Source organism: Salvelinus namaycush, chromosome 1 (genome assembly GCF_016432855.1).
Source record: "Salvelinus namaycush isolate Seneca chromosome 1, SaNama_1.0, whole genome shotgun sequence".
Classification (NCBI taxonomy): domain Eukaryota; kingdom Metazoa; phylum Chordata; class Actinopteri; order Salmoniformes; family Salmonidae; genus Salvelinus; species Salvelinus namaycush.
In genome coordinates this window covers 52253829-52277617 of record NC_052307.1, presented here as the reverse complement: position 1 = coordinate 52277617, position 23789 = coordinate 52253829, and the positions used below count along the sequence as shown (strand labels likewise).

General features: G+C 39.5%; 2 protein-coding genes across 2 annotated transcripts; both read left to right on the top strand.

Moving 5' to 3' along the window:
* Positions 1–872: 872 nt before the first annotated feature.
* On the top strand, positions 873–7481 carry LOC120045335 (oxidoreductase HTATIP2-like). The gene is made up of 6 exons (XM_038990219.1): positions 873–1057; positions 1503–1692; positions 3815–3922; positions 5456–5593; positions 5685–5746; positions 6043–7481. The coding sequence occupies exons 1-6, from the start codon at positions 942–944 to the stop codon at positions 6257–6259; spliced, it is 831 nt and encodes a 276-aa protein (XP_038846147.1). The 5' UTR covers positions 873–941; the 3' UTR covers positions 6260–7481.
* A 2475-nt stretch (positions 7482–9956) lies between these two features.
* Positions 9957–12308, top strand: LOC120055744 (transmembrane protein 208-like). The gene is made up of 6 exons (XM_039003685.1): positions 9957–10124; positions 10422–10517; positions 10602–10661; positions 10853–10989; positions 11187–11271; positions 11377–12308. The coding sequence occupies exons 1-6, from the start codon at positions 10119–10121 to the stop codon at positions 11515–11517; spliced, it is 525 nt and encodes a 174-aa protein (XP_038859613.1). The 5' UTR covers positions 9957–10118; the 3' UTR covers positions 11518–12308.
* The last annotated feature ends 11481 nt before the right edge of the window (positions 12309–23789 follow it).

The following is a 23789-nucleotide window of genomic DNA, read 5'->3' as shown; positions in this document are numbered from 1 at the left end:
CATTGAAGTCAATATAGTGTGACTATAAACTATTATACAAATGACAAATTCAACCAAAACTGCAATTGACAAAATTGCAAATGAAACCAAAATAGTCACCAACACATTTACCCTCATGACAAAACTATGAGTGGTTTGCTTGTGTGTCTGTGGCTCCATAGAAGGGTGAAATTAAAATGACTTGGTTGGTCTGCCATCAAACTTACCAACAGTGGCTTGAAGTCCTCAATGACACATTTTCTCTTGTGACCAGGAGGAGTCTGAACAGTTGGTCTGAACCACTGGCTGTAAATTAACTATGAAAGGATGGTAACAGATGAACGGATATAAGACAATGCATGTACACAGATACAGAAGCTACAGCTTACTTTTTATTTAATTTCTGAATGTGAACAGGTGATTGGGAATACATGGTTTATCCTGTGATAAAACCGTGTTTGATGTCATTTCATATCCCTTGTACATTTATTTGGACAATTAAAGACACTGACCACATTATGACAAAGACTGGCAGAAATATAGTGTTACCAAATGCTCTTTGGTACTTCCTGACAAGTAGTCACTGTGACTGTGTGTTTCAATGCCTGTAACTTTACTGCCCTCTGTCTAGACTATTGATACGTGCACAGTAATCGTGCGATGACAATGATGTTAATTACTGTAAAAAAAAAAAAACTTAGCAGCCATCAAATAAAACTGTCAAAGCTAGGCTTCTTATTGAATAGATGCATTCGATGTATTTGTGTTTCAATAAAACAATAACTATTCAAAACGTCTTCACAGAATATGTTTGACAGTGTCTCAGGCAGGGTTTATCGATTGAAAATCCTCGATTGGTAATTTCATCTGTTCTACTGCGCATGCCTATCACATATGACTGCAGAACCGGATGTATGTTTCTATGGGCACATCCATTTGTTTAGTTACCTCGCTGATCTGTTATGAAACTACTGGAAATCAGTTGGGGTAAAGCTCTTGGCTTCTTCGCTGTTCTGCTCGCTGTCATTGCAGCCGTTTTACAACATCTAGAAAACTGCGAAGAGACAATATACACCAGGTGAGAGGCAGATGCTAATGTTAGCTAGCTAATCGAAACTACACGGACAGATTGGTGACAATTTACCATGTCAGTCTGCGGTCAGGCTTGGGAATTCTAGCATGTACTATACAGTAACTAGCTAGTAGCCTACTTGTCTGTTTTACAGCTAGTTGTAATGCTGTGTGATTGCCTTTGAGGGAGGCTTGCAAGAAAGTTGTTCCTAGGCCGTCATTGTAAATAATAAACATTTTTTTAACTGACTTGCCTAGTTTAAATAAAGTTTAAATAAAAAAGGTTAATTGCCTTATTTAACTTGCTAGTTGTAGAGCGTTGACAGTTGTAGGGCGTGACACACACCTGTGTTGGAATAAAACTGCTGTATCATGCTGCTTCTGTGTAAAATAGCGATCAACCCATTAGGTCTCTCTTCAGTGGTGAAGCAGTGTCTTGTTTTGTCCTTCAGGATGACACACGACCTGAAAACACTGGCAGAGGACTTCAGACAGAAGAATAAAAGTTGTTTTATCCTGGGTGCCTCTGGCGAGACAGGCAAGGAGTTACTGAAAGAGATTGTGGAGAGGAAACTCTTCTCGAAGATCACTCTCATCGGAAGGCGGCAGCTCACATTTGAAGACAAAGCGTTTGAGAACCTGGTAGGTGTGCGACTTGTCTTATTGTCAGTGTATTGTTGCCTTTTCAAGAAGGGCTGGTTTCCCAAAAGCATCTTAAGGGTAAGTTCATCGTTAGAACCATAGGATCCTATGGTTCTAAGATGAATTTAGCATTTAGATGCTTTTGGGACACCGGGCTCTGCTCTATTTGGCAAAGTAACACACCCATGAGTAGGGTGTTAAGGGGGGAAAATTAGCTTTGGTTCTGGTGTTATACTTTGTATTCTATGTCACAGAGAAGCTTGTCCGGAATACAGAACACTTTATTTCATGAGGAAAAGATTTACCATTGCTGAGATATCTCATTTTCAAGTTCACGGGAAAGGTCAATGTTCATTGCTCTTCAATAATGGCACCAAATCACCTGTATTGTGTTTAGCACGTTTTTTAAAGATGTTACTCCTTAGTCCGAGGACCTTACGTGTTCTGTTTAAAGGACGAATTGGCTCTGGAAACCAAAACAGCTCAATACTCCATCTAAACGTGAATCGATTCTCAGTTGCGGTACAGTTCTAAAAATATAAATCCCTCTACTTTCATATCACATCAAAATAATTTCACAAATGCAAAATACACACCTACTGTACACAGTTGCAGCCGACAGTATTTGTCAGTGACAACACGTTTGTGTCGTCTGTCTTCCGTCTACACACGGGATCAGAGGCGCAGATGGCTAATTAGCACTGTTTTCCGTAAACAAGCGCTGTAACGTGGAAATATGGCCTTGTGGGAACCCTAACCCTATAAAGGTGTGTATCAATTTAACCTTTTTTTGTTGTTGTATAATTTCTCACAATTATGAAAGATAAGGTCCTTATGCTTCCAAAACCGTACCACAAGCAAGGCATGTTAATATTCAGGCCGAGCGTTGCGACTCTTAACAAAACTCCCCCCTAAAGGAGATGCCTTCGTCCAATGACACTTATATCTAATGTAACGGAACTGAGAGTCATGATCAAGGGCTAGGGCTGATGTAGAACAGAGATTTTTCAAATAAAAGTACAAATTCTTCAATTAAAGTGCTGTACATAATTACAGTAATTTAAGCCCAATAATTGAAGGTAGGGTGGTCATATCATTAATAAATATTAATGCTTTATGCAAAACTAAGATATTAACAATTTATGAAATTAGAGTACTACTTTATGCAAATTAAATACTTAAGAGACACACACGCACAGCCTAACACAGACACACACTTCTCAGCATCCCCATACATACAATCACACAACACACACACACACACACACACACACACACACACACACACCACATCAAGTACAGCCTAACACGGATACACACAGCCTAGCATAGATGCATACTTCTCACTAAGTCTGAGCTGTAACACAGAAGGCTACTGGTCTAATAAGATAGAAGTAAGCTAAGGTACGCCTACCATTGAGTTGGGTTACATTGTAATGTTAGTTTTTGTGTTAATGAGTTACTCTGGTGATGGGAGGATAAACTGCAGTAAATAATTAGCCTAGGCACAGAAGAGACAGTGCGCTGCCAGCTGCTAGGACCAATCCCTGACAACCCGTACATCAAAACGTAGCTGTGAAGCTCTACTTTGTGAACTGCAGCCTGCTATATTTTTTTTAGTGTCTCTGAAAACATCTGACAACTGAAGTGAAGGAAAAACTTTGTTTCAGTCAAAAGACATCCCATGACCGTGAAACACCCTCAGGACTTTCCCATACTTATCGGCAATACAATGTCACATCGATCTTACTCTGACACACCGATTTCGATCTTACTCTGACACACCGATTTCGCGGGTTTCACAAAAAGGTCTGTTCCACAGACTTGAACGTTCTTTGCGTGGCACTTGCTTTACGTATGGGCTCATATCGCGTAAATATCATAACCTACAGTATTGGGATCTTTAGACATGGGGAAACAACTGCCACATTTTATGTTTTCAAATCATTTTAATACAGTTCTCGTATAGCGTCCGTTGTTTGTCGCATCACCGAACACCCTACCATGAGCTTTGAATAAAGTACATTCAATACCATTAAATGTGTGTGCAGACTACAACAAAGCCTACATCCATTATTCCACTCTAAAGATTGGCCTCGTATTGTTCTCTGTCCTCTTTCAGGTGCAGGAGGTGGTGGACTTTGAGAAACTGGATGACTACGCTGCAGTATTCCAAGGGCATGATGTTGGCTACTGCTGCCTGGGAACGACCAAAGCCAAAGCAGGGGCTGTGAGTTCACGGTCACTGATAGAGAGACCCCTGTGTATACTGTAACTGGATGAGCAATACGAATATGATAGGGAATTCCTAACAACTATACATAGCTGAACATGTCCCATGAGGGTCACTAGAAAAGAAAGAGGATGTCGACACCCGCCATCTTAGATTTTTCTGGAATAATTTTTGTTTTGAGAAAAAGACGAGATGAGCATTCGATTAGCAACGTTATTTTATTGAAATATAATTTGTTCTCTAATTTATTGCATCCAAATTGGCAATTTTAATTTCTAGGAATCATATAATAATCAATATATATAGTACCTAACATCCGATTTGGACCAACTTTTTTCTCACAATGATTTCTCCAATAGTCAAAAGCTACCCAGGGACACCCCACGCCAATCCCATCCCAACGACAGGTATAGAAACATCCCTTTTTCAGGACCCTGTCTTTCAAAGATAATTCGTAAAAATCCAAATAACTTCACAGATCTTCATTTTAAAGGGTTTAAACACTGTTTCCATGCTTGTTCAATGAACCATGAACAATTAATGAACATGTCCCTGTGGAGCGGTCGTTAAGACACTAACAGCTTACAGACGGTAGGTAATTAAGGTCACAGTTATGAAAACTTAGGACACTAAAGAGGCCTTCCTACTGACTCTGAAAAACACCAAAAGAAAGATGCCCAGGGTCCCTGCTCATCTGCGTGAACGTGCCTTAGGCATGCTGCAAGGAGGCATGAGGACTGTAGATGTGGCCAGGGCAATAAATTGCAATGTCCGTACTGTGAGACGCCTAAGACAGTGCTACAGGGAGACAGGATGGACAGCTGATTGTCCTCGCAGTGGCAGACCACGTGTAACAACACCTGCACAGGATTGGTACATCCGAACATCACACCTGCGGGACAGGTACAGGATGGCAACAACAACTGCCCGAGTTACACTAGGAACGCACAATCCCTCCATCAGTGCTCAGACTGTCCGCAATAGGCTGAGAGAGGCTGGACTGAGAGCTTGTAGGCCTGTTGTAAGGCAGGTCCTCACCAGACATCACCGGCAACAACGGGCACAAACATTAAGTACTGCAGTGCATCTCCTCCTCATGGACTGCCCCAGATTTGCCAGTTCTTGCTGTGAGATGTTACCCCACTCTTCCACCAAGGCACCTGCAAGTTCCTGGACATTTCTGGTGGGGAATGGTCCTAGCCCTCACTCTCCGATCCAACAGGTCCCAGACGTGGGCACAAACCCACCGTCACTGGACCAGACAGGACTGGCTGGACCAGCCAATTTGGGTGCCATCAATCAGCTTAATTTCTCAGAAATCAAATTATATCTCAACAAAATAATGATGCAGAAACATAAGATAAGAATTTCTTTCCACAGAAATGATTTCGGAACAATATGAGATGGTGGGTGTCATGGCTTGCTGAAATGACATTGAACAACCCACCATACACAACCTGCTTGGATCACGTTGTGGTCAAAAGGCAGATTAATGTACACGCATTTTCTCTTATCTTTCTGTCATTGTAGGATGGATTCATCCGTGTTGACCATGACTATGTCCTGAAGTCAGCGGAGCTCGCCAAGGCAGGAGGCTGCTCACACTTCAACCTCGAGTCTTCTAAAGGGGCTGACAAAACCAGTGGTTTTCTCTATCTCAAAGTGAAGGTAATACACCAAATGTTCACCAGAGTAGAGAGACCTCAATTATAGCCTTTCATAATGAAGGCCTCACAAATGCAAATGTTTGCCTCTCCAGGGACAAGTGGAGGCAGACATTGAACCGTTGGGCTTCGAGAGGTTCTCCATCTATCGCCCTGCGTAAGTCTCATTTGCATTAGTCATGTGTAAATTAAAAAAAAAAAAAATCCTATGGAGCAATGACTCACTTGTTCATTACCTTATCAGTCATGGCAAAACAAATGGTGACCGTAGGTAAACATCTCACACCCACGTCATGATTAGCAATATACACATTTCTCCAGTGATCACATCATGTTGAGTTTCATTGCATAAATACACTGAGATATTTTGATACTGTGTTTATTGCCGCAACTTATTTCAATGGTAACAACTCACAACTGAATTCTTCCTCTTTTTTTTGTTTTTCCTCCCAGGGTGCTGATGGTTGACAGGCAGGAGAGCCGGCCTACTGAGTGGTTTGCCAGGAAGGTCCTGGGCCCTATTTCTTCCATGTTTCCCACGGCAATGTCCATCCCCATCCAATCTGTGACCAGGGCCATGGTGGCCAACACACTGATCCCTGCAGGGGAGAAAGTGGAGATCCTGGAGAATAAAGCCATCTATGACTTGGGGAAGGACCCAGAGAAATGAGGGACAGGGAAGAGGGAAGGTGTCTCTCAATAGCTCCATTTCATCATATCCTTTCCTCCATAAACCACTGATGTGGTTGTACCACCACTGGTCTGTCTGGACATGACATGTGAGAGCAATGTGAAGGGAAACCCTATCCAGTCCTTTCACCTGTCAGTGGTAGTGAGGGAAAGGTGTTGAGGAAATTTGAGTATTGGGAACTCAGCCAAAGACTGATGGTGAAGTGTGTTGTGTTACTGCCATTTTAATGTGATGGTGCTTTTTCTTCATGACAATCTATTTTCTACTAACACTTTCCTTTGAAAACACGAAGGAGGGTCAACAACAAGTGTAAAGGTGAATTTGTAGAGCAATGCAGATGCTCTCTGAGCACATGGTCAAGCATTTAAAGCGTCATTGGCTTCAACTTGAGGTTCCTTGCAACCATGATGGAGTCAACACGGTAGCTAGCTCTCAAGTCCTCTAAAAAACATACTTTCCCTGCTTGAACAGGTGTTGTTGATTGTCTCGGTTTCTCTGGGAATGAGTCCAAAGGGGAATATTTCCTTATGAAAAGTGCCATTAAACCGCTTCATGGGTAATGCAAATAAGATATAATTGGGAAATGATGATGTAATTATGAATACTGAAATCTGTTTTCTCTGTAAAGACTTTGTATCCCAAGTGCTTTTTCTGAGTGCAGACTAAAATGTATGGGAAATGTATTTCACTGGTTCTTCTGGGTCCATTACCTCCTCAAAACCTCCTCAAAATGGTTTAGTTAGTAGAAGCGCTTCCATCCAGCCTACAACGTTCATGCTGTTTTATATAAGACCACTTCCTTAAGCACTTTGATAAATGATGCACTTACTTGAAGCAGGAGTTTATTTTCCACAATACTGAACCATTGGAGAGGGATTTTTAAGGCAATATATCTGACTTATTTTATTGTCTTTGAATACTTTTATTTCTGAGCAATGCTTAACATGTAATTGAATCAGGGGTTATGTTATTCATACTCCTATTGACTTGGATTTTTTATTGTGGTGTTATGTAAATTCTATTAAATTAATTATCTGACTCCATAAGATATATAGTAATGTATGCAAGAGCACTATAGTTGAGTAACAGTAATAGGCAATGAAGAAATGCCTGAGAATGGAATTATAAATACAAGTGTATTTAATTACTTTGTAAATTGAATGGTAACATTATTAAAGGCATACGCTTAAGTTACAAAGCATTAACAAGCATTACAAGGCATTATTTGAAACATGGTCAGAGAGAGGAAGAAATGGTCATTGCCCATATCTCATTGGAGAGAGAGAGTGAGAGAGAGAAAGAAAGAGTGTAGGTATCTCACCAGTGCAGGTCAGGAACGTAAGAGAAAGAGACAATCTAACACCCTTTTATAAGCATCTGAGTTGTTTGCATTCCAAATCTGAGTTGTTGACCAATAGTATTACTGTAAATCAGATATCAGACCTACAAATCCTAAGACAACACAGAGGAAATTCTTGTATACAGTCAATAAGAAGAGTCACTTTGGGGGCTGCCTGACACAATCCTCTCTTGAACACATCTGCTTCTGCATCAGACAGAAATGTTCAAAACTGGATGGCCAACACTATAGTCACTGTTGACAATCTTCAGACCAGCAGTTCATGGTCCATGGTACAAAAATAGATTTGCCTTGAAAATGGCAACATATTTTTGAAATAAACAATTCTTGAAGTTATAACAACTTTCAAGCAAATGAAAATATAAATCTAACACACATTTTAGGTTTAGCCTATGTGTGAGAATTACAATGTAGGTCTAGCAATTTGAAAATTCAATGTATTAGCATCTCAGTTTACAGCAACCAACAGCATACCAATGGTGAAAGTTCTAAGGCCATGAAGGGGTCTGAATACTTTCCGAATGGACTGTATATGGCCAAGATATGACTAAGGGCTGTTCTTATGCACAACGCAACGGTGGAGTGCCTGGATACAGCCCTTAGACGTGGTATATTGGCCATATACCACAATATATGGCCAATAAGGTGCCTTATTGCTATTACAAACTGGATACCAACGTAATTAGAGGAGTAAAAATACATGTTTTGTCATACCTGTGGTATACAGTCTGATATACCATGGCTGTCAGCCAATCAGCATTCAGGGCTCGAACCACCCAGTTTATAATTTCCAATAATTTGTAGACGGCAAATTGACTGCAAGAAGCCCAAACAGATATGATGTTTGACTAAAACATAATAATTTCAAACCTTGCTGACATTAGCATATGATCACGTGTCTCTATTATGCGTGGGAATACTTTGGAACAGATTTCTTAAATTAAAATCACTTAGAGCTCATTTCCTGGTGTTTTTACACTTTTATGTCCAACAAAAAAAATACATAAAAAAAGCCTGACCAATCTGAAGATGAGAAGTAAGGCCCACATGGTTTCAACCATGCCTTCCCTAGGCGGGATCACCACACATCACAGGCATAGTAAGTAGCCTAGTGGTTAGAGCGTTGGGCCAGTAATCGAAAGGTTGCTGGATAGAATCCCCGAGCTGACAAGGTAAAAATCATAATGAGGGTGCTGCTATACCACTCCCAGAGCAATCAGACCTTACCCTGGTAACTCCTGCTGGGACTGACCTGGAAGGGAACCCTGAAGAAAATGATGAAAATAGTGATGAATAAATAGTATGTTGTGATGACCATGAGCCCATTGAAGCCAGACGTGACCCAAGCATCTCAGGATTTGTCCACAGCAGATATGACCCAGTCTGACCAAACTACCGAAGACCCTGGCAAGAGGTACACTGATGGTTAACTGTGTTAAAAGATGAAGTACTACCTCACACTGCATTTATGGTTTTAATGTGTTTGCAGGCAATCAAAATGGATTCTCTATCAGTCCAAGTGATGCAGGTAATGGTAGTGATAAAATACCAGTGGTGAAATGAAATGAAAATTAAGTCAGTCAATTCCTAATGTTAGAGGAGGTTAGACTTTATTGCTCATTATGCATTGTTTTCCAGGTTTCAACTGCTCCTGATATGACTGGCGCCCTGCAATGGTCTGACTTTGAATACATGGTTAAATCCTGGGCCCTTGGGAAATCTTTGATTTCAGAGATTAGAAATGCAAAAAATAAGTGATGTGGTCTGAGTAAATACAACATTTATACACAAATTTTAGATGGTCCCATTTATTTTTCTCACTACAGTGGTCAGGGCTTCATCAAAATGGGATAATTCAAAGATTGTCTTATGAGTTGGTGACCTCAAGTGGTGAATATATGAAAATACACTTTTGAACCAGTCAGACCTAACCTAACAGGACAGAGTGCAGTAATACTGAACTCTTCAGGAAAGGAGCCCATTGAACTGCTCTTCCACTGCACACTGCTGGAATGGGTTGGAGCTGATCTCATGAACACCATCTACATGGCCCCATATTTGAAGCAGGTTTATATGGTTGATTTGCTTATGTTTTATTTTTTTTATCTATATAGTTATTGTCAGGCATGACTGTCAAAATGGTTCTGGTTGAGTCGGCCTATTGTTATATTTGTAAATTACAAAAATTGTGCGACAACTACAACCACTGTAGTTGAATGCATTCACGTTCACGACGACAGATGGCAACAAAGTCATTTTGCAAAGTTCAAACACATTTAAATGAGTGACGTCTTACCTGCGCCGGAAGTGTCTTAAACGATGATGTGTTACCTTCATTGAGATCTCGTTACAGTTGAACTTCAAGCCTGTGTTTGGTATAACAGTCCATCCAAATTGCTCAATACTGTACAAGTCGATGTCAAAAAAGGACCTACTTCGCGTACGTGAAAAAAGCAGCAGCACAGGGTTGAGGAACTAATGGCGGTAGGTGGATCTTTGATCTGCTTATGTTTCAGGTTGGGCAGACAAGCTGACGGCAGCTCCTATGCTTTATAACACCACATTAAGTTATGTATACCTATTGACTAATTCATTTAATAGAATGGTAAACTAATGTGTATCGAAAGCTAGTTAGTTAGTTTGAGCCAACGTTAGTTAACAAACCCTACACAGCCTGTCTCCATATTGATGCTAGTAAGTTAATTGCTGGTAAGCTATCTTACTTCTGAAGTCCATACAATGTTGACTACACTAACAGCCCACCTTTTATAATGCAAACAGCCCAAAGGTAAGGTCGGCACTAAAGGCAAGAAGCAAATCTACGAGGAGAATGAGGTGACACTCAAGTTCTACACCAGAGTAATCTTGGGAGCCAACGTAAGACACCATCTTCCTTTTCAATGTTACCTTTTGAATGGAAATTGGGACTAGTACAACACCTGACACTTGTTTCTCTCCTAGGCGATATACACTGCGTTAAACCTCTTGGTCTTCTATAGCTATTCAACGTTTTGGACATGGGTGAGTGAGTTCACTCTGTATGTTATTGACATTGATGGCCCCTCTACTGTTGAGCGGTAAAACTGAGATGGGGACGATTGGGGATTACTAACGCTCTCTACTTTATTCTTTCCTCTTCTTGGTCTCTCCCCCACTCTCATTCCCCCTGTCTCTCTTCTTCCTTCCTCCATCTCCTTCTCCCACCCATGTAGTTTGCGCTGGTGTTTGCCCTGGCAGTGTATGTGGGCAGTTACCGCGCCATGACTGCCATGGCCCAAGCAGTGTTTGGTGAGGATGGGAGTCTGATCGACGGTGGAATAGATCTGAACATGGAGCAGGGGATGGCAGAGTGAGTGCTCACACTGCAGGAGTCTGTTTGTTTCCGTGAACATGAGTGTGCGAACATACAGTGTGTGTGTGTGTGTGTGAGAGAGAATTGGTGAGTATTACAGCATGTTCAACATGCATGTAACAATGGTGCACTTATCTCCCTGCAAAGCTATAATGGTAGTGTGGTGCATTATGATGGATTCTTTGTCATTATAGGCATCTGAAGGATGTTATCCTGCTAACTGCTATATTACAAGTGCTCAGCACCATCTCCTCCTACTTCTGGTACCTTTGGCTGCTGGTAAGAGTTTATCCCATACTTGTTGAACGCTCTCTCTTTGGTTGTTTATTTTCCCTTTCTCATGGCCCTCATTGATCTTTTAATCAATCTGTGTGTGTGTGTCAGGCCCCGGCGCGAGCAATGTTCCTGCTGTGGGTGAACTTCCTAGGCCCCTGGTTTTCGGCCGAGACCCCTGGTGCAGCCCCAGAGGAGGTGAATGAGAAGAAGCAGAGACGACAGGAGCGCAGACAGATGAAGAGATTTTAACTTGGCAGACTGCCATAGTATTTCTATACACAGAATGAATCTAAGTGCAGCCAGGAACTCTACAGTTAAGTTATTCAGGAGGAACTTTTGATGTGTGCACAAAGACATCCAGGTATGGATAAAGAATTGAACTGAACCCTGTGGGTGATCTGGTTTTCCTCTCTCCCTATCCCTCTATCCTTCCAATTCTTCCTCCCCTCTGTCATTATCCTTTTTCTTCACATCTGGAGAGGAAATCGTCCTTGTTGGGCTGATGACCTCGTCACCAGTGCATGTTGTCATATACCTTGGCCTGTAATTTGTTTACATCCAATTGTTCATAATCTAGGTCTGTGTGTCACACCAATTTCATCTGAACTAGTGAAAAGGATGTGGTGATCTTACCCTTTGGCAGACCTTTTATTTTAGACTATGCTCATCAGATCACACGCTCATGCCTAATTCCAAATAGACCACTAGCCACTACCACCTAGGTGCTCATCTAGACCAAGGGGGAACTATTATCTAACTTTTACAGATATTTATTTCAGATCTACATGCGGTGCATAGGGTTAGGTGCTATGTGTTGATTTGGAATTGGGCATATGTGACGAAGGTCAAAATTAAATCCGATTGTGCTTTGTCTGCAATGCACAGTTTAAAGGCAATGTTCTCGCGGAGACTACATTCACTGTTAATGCTGCATATGTTGGCTCAATTGGAAAGGACTTTTACACTGAACAAAAATATCAACGCAACATGTAAAGTGTTGGTCCCATGTTTCATGAGCTGAAATAAAAGATCCCAGAAATGTTTCATACGCACAAAAAGCTTATTTCTCTCAAATGTTGTGCACAAATTTGTTTAAATCCCTATCAGTGAACATTTGCTCATATAATTAATCCACCTGACAGGTGTGGCATATCAAGAAGCTGATTAAACAGCAGGATCATTACCCAGGTGCACCTTGTGCTGGGGACAATAAAAGGCCACTCTCTAAAATGTGTAGTTTTATCACACAGATGTCTCAAGTTGAGGGAGCATGCAATTGGCATGCCGACAGCAGGAATGTCCACCCGAGCTGCTGCTAGAGAATTGAATGTTAATTTCTCTACCATAAGATGCCTCCATTTTAGAGAATTTGGCAGTACGTCCAACTGGCCTCACAACCGCAGACCATGTGTATGGCTTCATGTGGGCGAGCGATTTGCTGATGTCAACGTTGTGAACAGAGTGCCCCATGGTGGGCTTATGGTATGGGCAGGTATGAGCTACGGACAACAAACACAATTGCATTTTAGCGATGGCAATTGTAATGCATAGAGATACCGGAACAAGATCCTGAGGCCCATTGTCATGCCATTCATCCACTGCCATCACCTCATGTTTCAGCATGATAATGCACGACCTCATGTTGCAAGGATCTCTACACAATTTCTGGAAGCTGAAAATGTCCCAGTTCTTACATGGTCTGCATACTCACGAGACATGTCACCCGTTGAGCATGTTTGGGATGCTCTGGTTCGACGTGTACGATTGCGTGTTCCAGTTTACACCAATATCTAGCAACTTCGCACAGCCATTGCAGAGGAGTGGGACAACATCCCACAGGCCACAATCAACAGCCTGATCAACTCTATGCGAAGGAGATGTGCCGCGCTGCATGAGGCAAACGGTGGTCACCAGATACTGACTGGTTTTCTGATCCACTCCCCTACATAAAAAAAAAAGGTATCTGGGACCAACAGATGCATATATATTTTTTTATTTATTTTTTTATATATTTTTTTTATATATATATATATTTTTTTTTTTTGGGGGGTGGATCAGCTTAATCTTGCGGAAAGAATGTTGCTTCCAATGTAATTGTCTGCATCATTTCCAATCCCCCATATTTTTTTGGGTAAATATATATATCCATTCACGTATGCATACATATACACATATATACATACACATACCTACATAGACATACATACTTTTTTTTAAAGAGTATACCTTTATTATTATTCCCCGCAAACCCTACCACCGATCCCCCAATTGGAGTAAACTGATAAACATTTCTGTTTTTACCTTCAATTTATACATCTTATACACATTTTACAGACACAGTCTACTTTATAATAGTTCTCTCTTGTTTGTTCTTAGTCCTTCCTCTATTTCTGTTGTCCATCCAGTTTGATTTCCACTTGTAACTGTGCTATTTCACAATAGCTCCGCACCTATACACATTTCACAGATCCCGTATGCCCTACATTGTTTATCTTGTTATTAGTCCCACCCTTCAGCTCCACTCAACCTTTCCCATCTATCTTCCAACATCATCCATTTCGGATTTTTATTTGCCATATATTTTTCAACTGTGCTGTGATGCTTCACAAAAGATTTGAATCTTCCTATTCTCATAGCTTCCACGGATTGTAAATTAAAAATAAACATTTTTGCTAAAATAATTATTATATTATTGATTGATTGACTATGGCTTTTCAAATCCCCCAGTATTGCTATCTGTAGCGTTAGTTCTACGCAAATGTTGCAATTCTTCAACCATTCCTGGACCTGTGACCAAAAACGAGCTACATGCGGACAATACCAAAATAAATGGTCTAATGACTCTGCCTCCTCACAGCAGAATGTACAGAGCTGGGAAGATTGTATCCCCCATATATATAACATTCTATTAGTTGCAAGAATTTTGTACAATAATTTAAATTGAAAAATTCGAAGTTTTGAATCCGGCGTTGTTTTGCGTATCAATTCATAAACCATGTGCCATGGAATGGGTACATCGAAAATCTCTTCCCAACTATTTTGCAATTTATATGGCACAGCTGTAAGTTTTTTGGTCCTTAAATGAAATTGGTATATGTTTTTATTTATCACACTTTTTTTTTTAACCATTTATGTTCTTTAATATAAGGCCGACATACAAGTTCCTTACTTTTATCCCCTTCCACCTGCCTCTTCCATTTTTGTGGTAATGCTGCAATTAATTGGTTGTAATTTTGGGTAGAGCAGACATTTCCATATGTCTGTGTTAGCTGCATGTGTGACATTACTCCACCAGTCCTATTTATGATATCATTCACAAAAATTATACCTTTTTTAAACATTTCTTCGATAAATACAGTTTTTTTATCAATTACTATATTTGAATTTAACCACAAGATTTGTTGTACTATTTGTTCCGTCCTTTCAGGTGGATTAAACTGAAATTGCAACCAACTTTCTAAGGCTTGTTTAAAAAATAAAGATATTTTGGAGATTATTTCCTTTTCAAGCAACCGAAAGTGAGCAGGTGAAATCTGAATAAAGGGAAAAAGGCCCTTCTTGAACATAGGATGAGACATTCGTACCAATCTACTAGAGAACCAGTTTGGATTTAAGTATAACTTTTGTATGACTGATGCCTTTAGTGAGAGGTCTAATGCTTTAATATTTAATAATTTCTGCCCTCCGAATTCATATTCGTTATATAAATAGGCCCTTTTAATTTTATCTGGCTTGCCGTTCCAAATAAAATTGAATATTTTTTGTTCATATAATTTAAAAAGCAGGTCACTAGGTGTAGGCAAAACCATAAGCAAATAGGTAAACTGTGATATGACTAAAGAGTTAATCAGGGTGATTTTTCCACAAATAGACAAGTATTTTCCTTTCCATGGTAGCAAGATCTTATCTATTTTTGCTAACTTTCTATAAAAATTTATTGGAGTGAGATCATTTCTTTCTTTTGGGATTTGTATACCGAGTATGTCCACATCACCGTCAGACCATTTAATTGGTAAACTACATGGCAATGTAAAATGTGTATTTTTTAGTGATCCAATACGTAATATGGTACATTTATCATAATTTGGTTTTAATCCAGAGAGGATAGCAAATGTATCTAGATCCTCTAAGAGGCCGTGGAGAGATTCTAGTTGTGGTTTTAAAAGAAAACATGAATCATCAGCGTACAATGACACCTTAGTTTTTAGGCCCTGGATTTCTAATCCCTTAATATTAATGTTTGATCTAATTTTAACAGCTAACATTTCGATGGCAATAATAAATAGATATGCCGATAGTGGACAACCTTGTTTTACTCCTCTAGATAGTTTAAAACTTTCTGAGATGTAGCCATTATTTACTATTTTACACCTAGGGTTACTATACATAATTTTTACCCATTTTATAAGAGATTCCCCAAAATTGAAATATTCTAGGCATTTATATATAAACTCCAGTCGTACTTTATCAAAAGCCTTTTCAAAATCAGCTATGAAAACCAGGCCTGGTGTCCCCGATATTTCATAGTGTTCTATTGTTTCCAGTACTTGCCTTATATTATCTCCAATGTATCGTCCATGTAAAAAACCTGTCTGATTAGGATGAATAATATCTGACAAAACTTTTTTTATTCTATGCGCCAAGCATTTTGCTAGGATTTTTGCATCACAACACTGAAGTGTAAGAGGTCTCCAATTTTTTAAATGGACTGGATCTTTATATATACCACTTGGGTCCTGTTTCAGTAATAATGATATCACACCTTCTTGTTGCGTGTCTGATAATCTATCATTTATATAGGAGTGGTTAAAACAAGCTAATAATGGTCCTTTGAGTATATCAAAAAAATGTTTGTATACTTCCACTGGTATGCCATCCAGTCCTGGAGTTTTCCCATCCTTAAAGGCCCCAATTGCATCAAGTAGTTCCTCCTCTGTAATTAGGCCTTCACATGAGTCTTTCTGTACAGATGTTAATTTAACATTATTATTAGGGAAAAAATCCATACAATTAGTTTCAGTTAGTGGAGATGGAGGAGCCTGAAACGAAAATATATTCTTAAAGTACTTTACTTCCTCTTTCAAAATATCATTTGGTGAATCATGCGTGACTCCATCATTTGTAACAAGTTTTAATACGTTTTTTTTGGTAGCATTTCTATATTGAAGATTGAAAAAGAATTTGGTGCATTTTTCCCCATATTCCATCCAGTTCGCTTTATTTTTATAATATATTACACTGGATCTTTCTTGAATAAGTTCCTCCATTTCTTTTTGTTTTTCCTCTAACTTATTCTGTGCCTCTATGGTACCGTTTTTATTGTTATCTAACTGTACTGTTAGTCCTTCAATTTCCTTTGTTAATATGGACTCTTTTGATCGAAATTGCTTTTGTTTTATAGATGAGTACTGAATTGCATGGCCTCTAAAGGCACACTTAAAAGTGTCCCATACAATATGGGGATCTGCTGTACCTATGTTATGTCTAAAAAAGTCAGTTATAAATTCCTCTGTCCTAGTTCTAAACAATTTATCATCTAGTAGGCTTTGATTAAATTTCCAATATCCTCGCCCACGTGGAAATTCTGTAAGAGTAATATATATGCCAATTATGTGATGGTCCGACCGCATTCTGTCCCCTATCAAACACTTTTTAACTTTTGGTGCCAGAGAGAATGATATAAGAAAGTAGTCAAGGCGACTAGCTTGATTAAGCCTCCGCCATGTATATCTCACTAGGTCAGGGTATTTAAGTCTCCATATATCCACTAATTCCAATATATCCATGACATTCCTGATTTCCTTAAGTGCCTGAGGGTGATAGTTTGTAGTGTGATTTCCCCTCCGGTCCATAGAGGTATTTAAGACCGTATTAAAATCTCCCACTATAATAATAGAGTCTAGTGTTGCTTGTAGAGTTGATACATTCTTATATATATTGTCAAAGAAGCTTGGATCATCATTATTCGGACCGTATAGGTTAATAAGCCATATATGTTTATTGTCCAATAACATATTTAAAATAATCCATCTACCTTGAGGATCTGTTTGGACAAGTTGCACATTTGGATCAAAGTTATTATTAATTAAAACCATCACCCCTTTTGAATTTCTTTGCCCATGGGAGAAATATATTTCGCCCCCCCAGTTCTTTTTCCACAAAACTTCATCTAAAACTGTCGAATGGGTTTCCTGTAAACAGTAGATATTATAATCCTTCTCTTTTAGCCAGGTAAATACTGATCGTCTTTTCTTATTATCTGCTAAGCCATTACAATTGTAACTGGCTATACTTATTTCACCACTTACCATAATGAGACACACCTTTCAATTATTTTTATCAAAATATATGTTTGTAAACGTCCTATTAAAAAGTAACATAATGATTGAGTTTCTATATAGTTGTACCATGACATTTGCATCTCCACTAAGCAAACCTCCAATTGGTCCCCACTATTCCACCCGCCAAAAGCCCCCATCTCGAGTTGGGTTGTCATCCCAATGCCCGGCAGACCACCCCCGACCCCCCGCATCGCACAGCCCCAGACCGACTGGGATCCATCCTTCGAAAAGTGCACACAGCGCCATCCACCGAACCGAAGCAGATCCATTGCCAAATGCATTTCCATCGCCCTCACCTCGATTTTTATTACATATTGCTGTGAATCATCCTCTATAGTCCCTAACATCTTTTACTTCTTCCTTCGCAACAGTTGTGGGATACACACATACACCCACACACATTCAGCCCTTACCCCCACACAACCATAAGCTCACCCTCTCAACAATTGCACCATCCCAGAGCCCAACTCAAGATGGGTCATGATTTACAAATGTACTTGCAGCTGCATGAGAAGGCCTGCAAGACCGCGCAAAAAATGAGCATAAATGTAGAGATTTATTTACCATTGTCACATCCTAGATGATGGAGGTCAAATGTACACCTTCTTCCTGAAACACCCACAATACGGTCATCCATTTTGACCATGTTCCCAAGCATCTCCATGCAGTCCGATTGGTTTCGTGCCACCAGGGCCACAATAATATACCCCCTCTCTGAATGTCCGAGTGTGACCCCCTCCCCATGGGTTACTGCAGCTAGTGTTGCCAGCACTGCCACTGCCTGGGTGGGGGCACCCCACCGGAATCCCCACCGGCTAGGTACAAGGTCGTCAAGGTTCTCATTAGCAGCTTTGAGAATTTCCTTGTTTATTATGCTCTCCCTTTAGGGGGCTTTGGCTTTGCAGGACCAACCCTGCCAAGCAGGCTCAGAATCTTGAGGGGGCAGTGCTGCTCTTGGTCCCTGACCTCATTTTGGCTGCATACAGACCGCTTACAGCATGCACATAAAACAGTTAGGGACTTCTCCTTAGTATCTGGGCCATTCATGTGGGTGTCTAGGGTATAGGGCCATGGGCCGTACCATTAAAATAGGATAATAAATAATTAGATATAATTTATTTTAAAAATGTAGTTCCCCATGATAGGACAATAAATAAATAAGACGTATAATTCATTATAAAAGTATATCCATCATCTGAACAACATTGAAAGCCCTCTCATACCCGGCCCACAGCAATACACTGGCTCTGGGATATGCAACTATTTCATTACTCACTCACTCAACTTTCCAAACATAACAAATATAAATAAACACACACCACACCATCCACACATACTGTGCCTTCTGTTTACTTAGTTTTTATCTTCACTATGTAGAAATAGTGCTTGTGTTCAATTAGTTATATGTGAAGATTTATAGAAAAGCTATATTTTGTATTGTATTGTTACAATCAGTAACCGGGCTTGAATTGTGTTTATTTTCCTCATCTATGAGAACTTTGTAATTTTTAAAATAACCATGGAGTAATCTTTGTGTCTCTGAACAACTGGTTATCAATATATAGTTTATCAACGACGAGAGCTACTCGTTTCGCTTTTAATCTATTTTCTTTGAAAATTGGATACAGAACTTTGCGCCGTTCTGCAATTTCTTTCGGAAACTGATCATTCATGCCAATTTTGGTCCCAGCAAGTCTTTTACCCAGGCTTTTAACCATTATTTTATCTTTAAATGAAGCAAATTTGGCAACGATTGGGCGTTCGTACCTCTGCCCTCTCTGTCCGAGGCGGTGTACACGTTCAAGTTGGATCTTATCGATAACTTCGCGTGGAATCTGAAGCGCTGCAAAAAGGAACTCTCTAACTACAGATTCAGGAACCTCTCCTTCTTTCTCTTGGATACCTGTAAGTACCAAATTCTCTCTCATGGATCTAGTTTGTATGTCCAGTAAGCATTCCTTCAGAACGTTGTTCTCCTTTTTAAATTCATTCATTTCGGTTTCAATCTTATTGACTGTCCCTTTTAGCGCGTGTGTTTCCTTCTCCAAAGCCGCAGCTTTTTCATCACTCATCTCTAGGCTTGCCTTCAACTCTTTTATATCTTTACTAACTAATTCAAGTATACCCAGTTTGTCATTTATTGATTTTAACAGATCGGTTTCGACCTTTACCATTGCCGGTGGTGAGAATATTAGATCATCAGTGTCGGTTGAGGAGTCACGTTTTCGTTTTTGAATCGGTTCCCCTGTCTTACTCTCCGTCATGTTTGGGTGTTGCTTGTTTTCGTAATATTTGTCGATAAATGTCTCTAGTCTTAGGATTTGTTTTGTGTTATTATCCAGATTGAAGGTTATCACCCACCAGATTATTTAGTGCTAATATTTTAGTCTAATTTAGCAGATATTTCGAATATTATGTTTTATCTTGAGGTGCTCTACATAACTTCGTTCAGTCCGCCATTACCTTTACGTTACCTTTACGTCCGCCGTCTAAGAAGGGCATCTATTGGTAGATGGGCAAATGTTTACAACATTGTAGTTACTTCTCAATACTAACCAAATTGACAGTGAAAAGAAGGAAGCCTGTACATAATAAAAATATTCTAAAACATGTTTGCAACAAGGCACTAAAGTAATAATGGTCCTAAATAAATTCAATGTGTTGTTTGGGAATGGAATGTAGCTAAGCAAAGGCAAAATCCTAGAGGAGAACCTGGTTCAGTCTGCTTTCCATCAGACACTGGGAGATGAATTCACCTTTCAGCAGGATGGTAATCTGAAACACAAGGCCAAATATACACTGGAGTTGCTTACCAAGAAGACTGTGAATGTTCCTGAGTGGCCGAGTTAGTTTTGACTTAAATCTACTTGAACATCTATGCCAGTACCTGAAAATGGTTGTCGAATGTCTAGCAATTATCAACAAACAATTTGACAGAGCTTTAAGAATAATAAAAAGAAAGAATAATGGGTAAATGTGGAGAGCTCTTAGAGACTTACCCAGAAATACTCTCAGCTGTAATCGCTGCCAAAGGTGCTTCTACAAAGTATTGACCCAGGGGTATGAATATATAATATTTCATTTTCAATACATTTGCAAAAATGTCTAAAAACATGTTTTCACTTTGTCATTATGGGGTATTGTGTGTACAGTAGATGGATGAGAGGGATTAAATAGATTGTTCCATCTTGAATTCCGGCTGTAACACAACAAAATGTGGAATAAGTCAAGGGGTATGAATACTTTCTAAAGGCACTTTAGTATACCTTTTGATGTGTAGCCATCAAAATACTGGATTTCACACCATCTCCATATCTCTCAACTGAATGACCCAGGCTGTGTCATCACTCCCTTTTGGAGATATGATAGAACTGTCGTCTCAGATCCTCAAAGGGGAGTGATGGAGGGTAGATTGTAGAAAACACCTTCCTGTAGCTAATGCTTCCCCAGTGAGTGAGTTATTGCCTGGGTCATTGATGAGCATAGACAAGGTGCTAGGAATGGGACTATGACCTATGACTGGTGTTCTGGCTTTGCCAAAATCATATTTGAATAATACACAAATGAAATGGAAGTATATATTGATGCACTGGTAGTTAGTTGGCAGCAACTTGTGTGATCAATATGCCTATACAATGTAAGCATGTCAAAGCAGGGGTAACATGGTGGTTGATCTCTTCAGAAATGTCTGCCTTTTTATAATCAGCCAACACAGTACCAGTCAAAAGTTTGGATACACCTGCTCATTCCAGGGTTTTTCTTTATTTTGACTGTTTTCTACATTGTAGAATAATAGTGAAGACAAACTATGAAATACACATGGAATCTGTTTAATTTAAATGCATTCCAGATGACTACCTCATGAAGCTGGTTGAGAGAATGCCAAGAGCGTGCAAAGCTGTCATCAAGGCAAAGGGTGGCTACTTTGAAGAATCTCAAATATAAAATATATTTTGATTTAACACTTTTGGTTACTACATGATTCCATGTGTGTTATTTCATAGTTTTGATGTTTTCACTATTCTACAATGTATAAATACAGAAAACCCATGGAATGAATAGGTGTGTCAACTTTTGATTGGTACTGTATGTAAGCCTAGATACTATTGCTACAAGGTCTTAATGTACATATTATTAAATTGATTTCAGTATATAAACAATAACCTGTCATTGTCATTTTTTTCACAACGATTTAACAAGTATATTGTTTGTATTGTTTTGTGTTTTCAATAAATGTATATTAAAGTAACCTTTTCACAATTTTAAATCAAACTTATTGTAAAACTTTGAACTTCGTTCAAGTTTTAATATTCGGGGGACTTTTATGGTCACGTGACCTTAAAGGCAGTTGCTACATCCATTTTTGGACTCTTAAATGAATGATGTGTACCTATTGATTCTTGAAGAATATAACTTATAAATGCCTCAAACTTAGTTCAACTGCTGTACCACATTTGAACCCAAAATATAACTTTGTTTTATGCCAATGTTTGTAAACAAACACTATATAGCCTCAAAGCATGGTTAAAACTATAATTTTGATATCATGGATGGTCAGTCCTTGCATCCATAGCTCAGTCTTTGAATTTGAGAGTGGTTACATTTCTCCAGCCCCATCTATAGCTTTTTACCGAAACAGGTGGCTTGCCCTCTTATTGTTTCAACGGCAGATTACCGCTTTAATGGAGCTTGCTTCACAATGCTTCCAATTCAAAAAGAGATTGTAAACATTTTTGCACACTCCCTGTATTTCTATTTCTATGGACCTCTTCCTCTGTTCAGAGTTTGAACAGGAACCTGGTCTGAACTTTGGGGAAACACTCTTAACGCCACTTCGATACTGAAGTTGCATTTTCGTAGCAGGTTAGGAGACTGAACAGGGTTAGGTAGTGAGGCAGCCTGTTGCTGCTTGAGTGGTGGGGAGGGCCGGAGGGGTGTGTGTATGTTGAGCCTGAGGCTGCAGCTGAGTTACTTGAGTGAGAGGAGACAGTCATGACAACTTTTTACCAGTTGTAGGTAGGCTATTTAGATTTGTCATTATGGAGAAATATATTTCCAACCCTCTTTCCATTAAACATATTAACGTGCTAGAACTGATGCGCATCAAGAAATAAGGTGACAATGCATAGGGAAACGACTAGGCGCTCTAGAGCGCATTATACGAATCCTCAGTTCTTGGGTCTGGAGTGCTGCGCGGGTGGAAATTGTAAATGGAAGTTATGGAACTTCCTAGTGTGCTTCTGATATGGGGGAAAGGCCACAATAAAACTGACATTGAATGTGGTGAGTGATACATCCAGGGGTGCAAATTTCACTGGGGATGGGGCCCCATTCTGAAATTGCATTTTTGTCCCTCACAGTTTTATCATTGGAATGTGATACAAAACGAGGCTAGGTGTGCTTTAGGGCCATGCGGACGCCTCCGAGCAGTCGGGTAGGCTATTTGACGTGTTTATCCGACTGGATAAAAAATATATATATTATGTCCCCCCAACTTCTAAAACCAAAGTTGAGCCCCTGGATACATCTGTTGGCCATTAAGTAACCTATTAATTTATATGGAGGCTACGGTAGCCTACCATTTGATACAATACATTTGTTGTTGTAGAGTTATGTTATTATGCAATTATTAATGGCCATGTTTAGTTAATGAAATTGGAAGTTATCAATTGTGATCATGGTCACAGGTCTATCGCATTTGCATCAGCTGTTGTTAGAATGCATTATATTGAAGGTAACAGGTAGTTAGATTTGGCTACAGGTAAAAAATAATAAGAAAATAACCCTGGCTGTTGTTGACAAGCATAGGCCTATTCAGGTAATATCCATATTATTAATATATTATTTAAATTCAATTATTAGTGATTTAAATTACGACCCCATCCTCAGTAGCCTATTCCAGCAGGCTATTGGGCAACATAAACCCTTCTTACCTAGAAATCGCTTCGCTATTCATGTTAAATAAATTAGTCCGTCAATTTGAATTGAGCAAACTGCTAAATCGTTCATTTTACATCGTGCCTAGGCTACTGTAGGCTATCAGGGGCTATAGGCTACCTGGATCTAGCTAACCAAACTATGGCAATATTGAATTACAACCATAAACCCAGATTGTAGTAGGCCTAGCCTATGCCTATTGAAATGACAAATCAATCTTGCTAATTGGCCATTTATAATGGT

Coding starts and splice junctions, on each gene's coding strand:
- LOC120045335 (XM_038990219.1), top strand. CDS start 942: ATGAAACTACTGGAAATCAGTTGGGGTAAAGCTCTTGGCTTCTTCGCT. Junction 1,058..1,502: donor GAAGAGACAATATACACCAG/GTGAGAGGCAGA, acceptor TTTGTCCTTCAG/GATGACACACGACCTGAAAA. Junction 5,594..5,684: donor TTCTCTATCTCAAAGTGAAG/GTAATACACCAA, acceptor TTGCCTCTCCAG/GGACAAGTGGAGGCAGACAT.
- LOC120055744 (XM_039003685.1), top strand. Junction 10,990..11,186: donor ATGGAGCAGGGGATGGCAGA/GTGAGTGCTCAC, acceptor TTGTCATTATAG/GCATCTGAAGGATGTTATCC. Junction 11,272..11,376: donor TCTGGTACCTTTGGCTGCTG/GTAAGAGTTTAT, acceptor TGTGTGTGTCAG/GCCCCGGCGCGAGCAATGTT.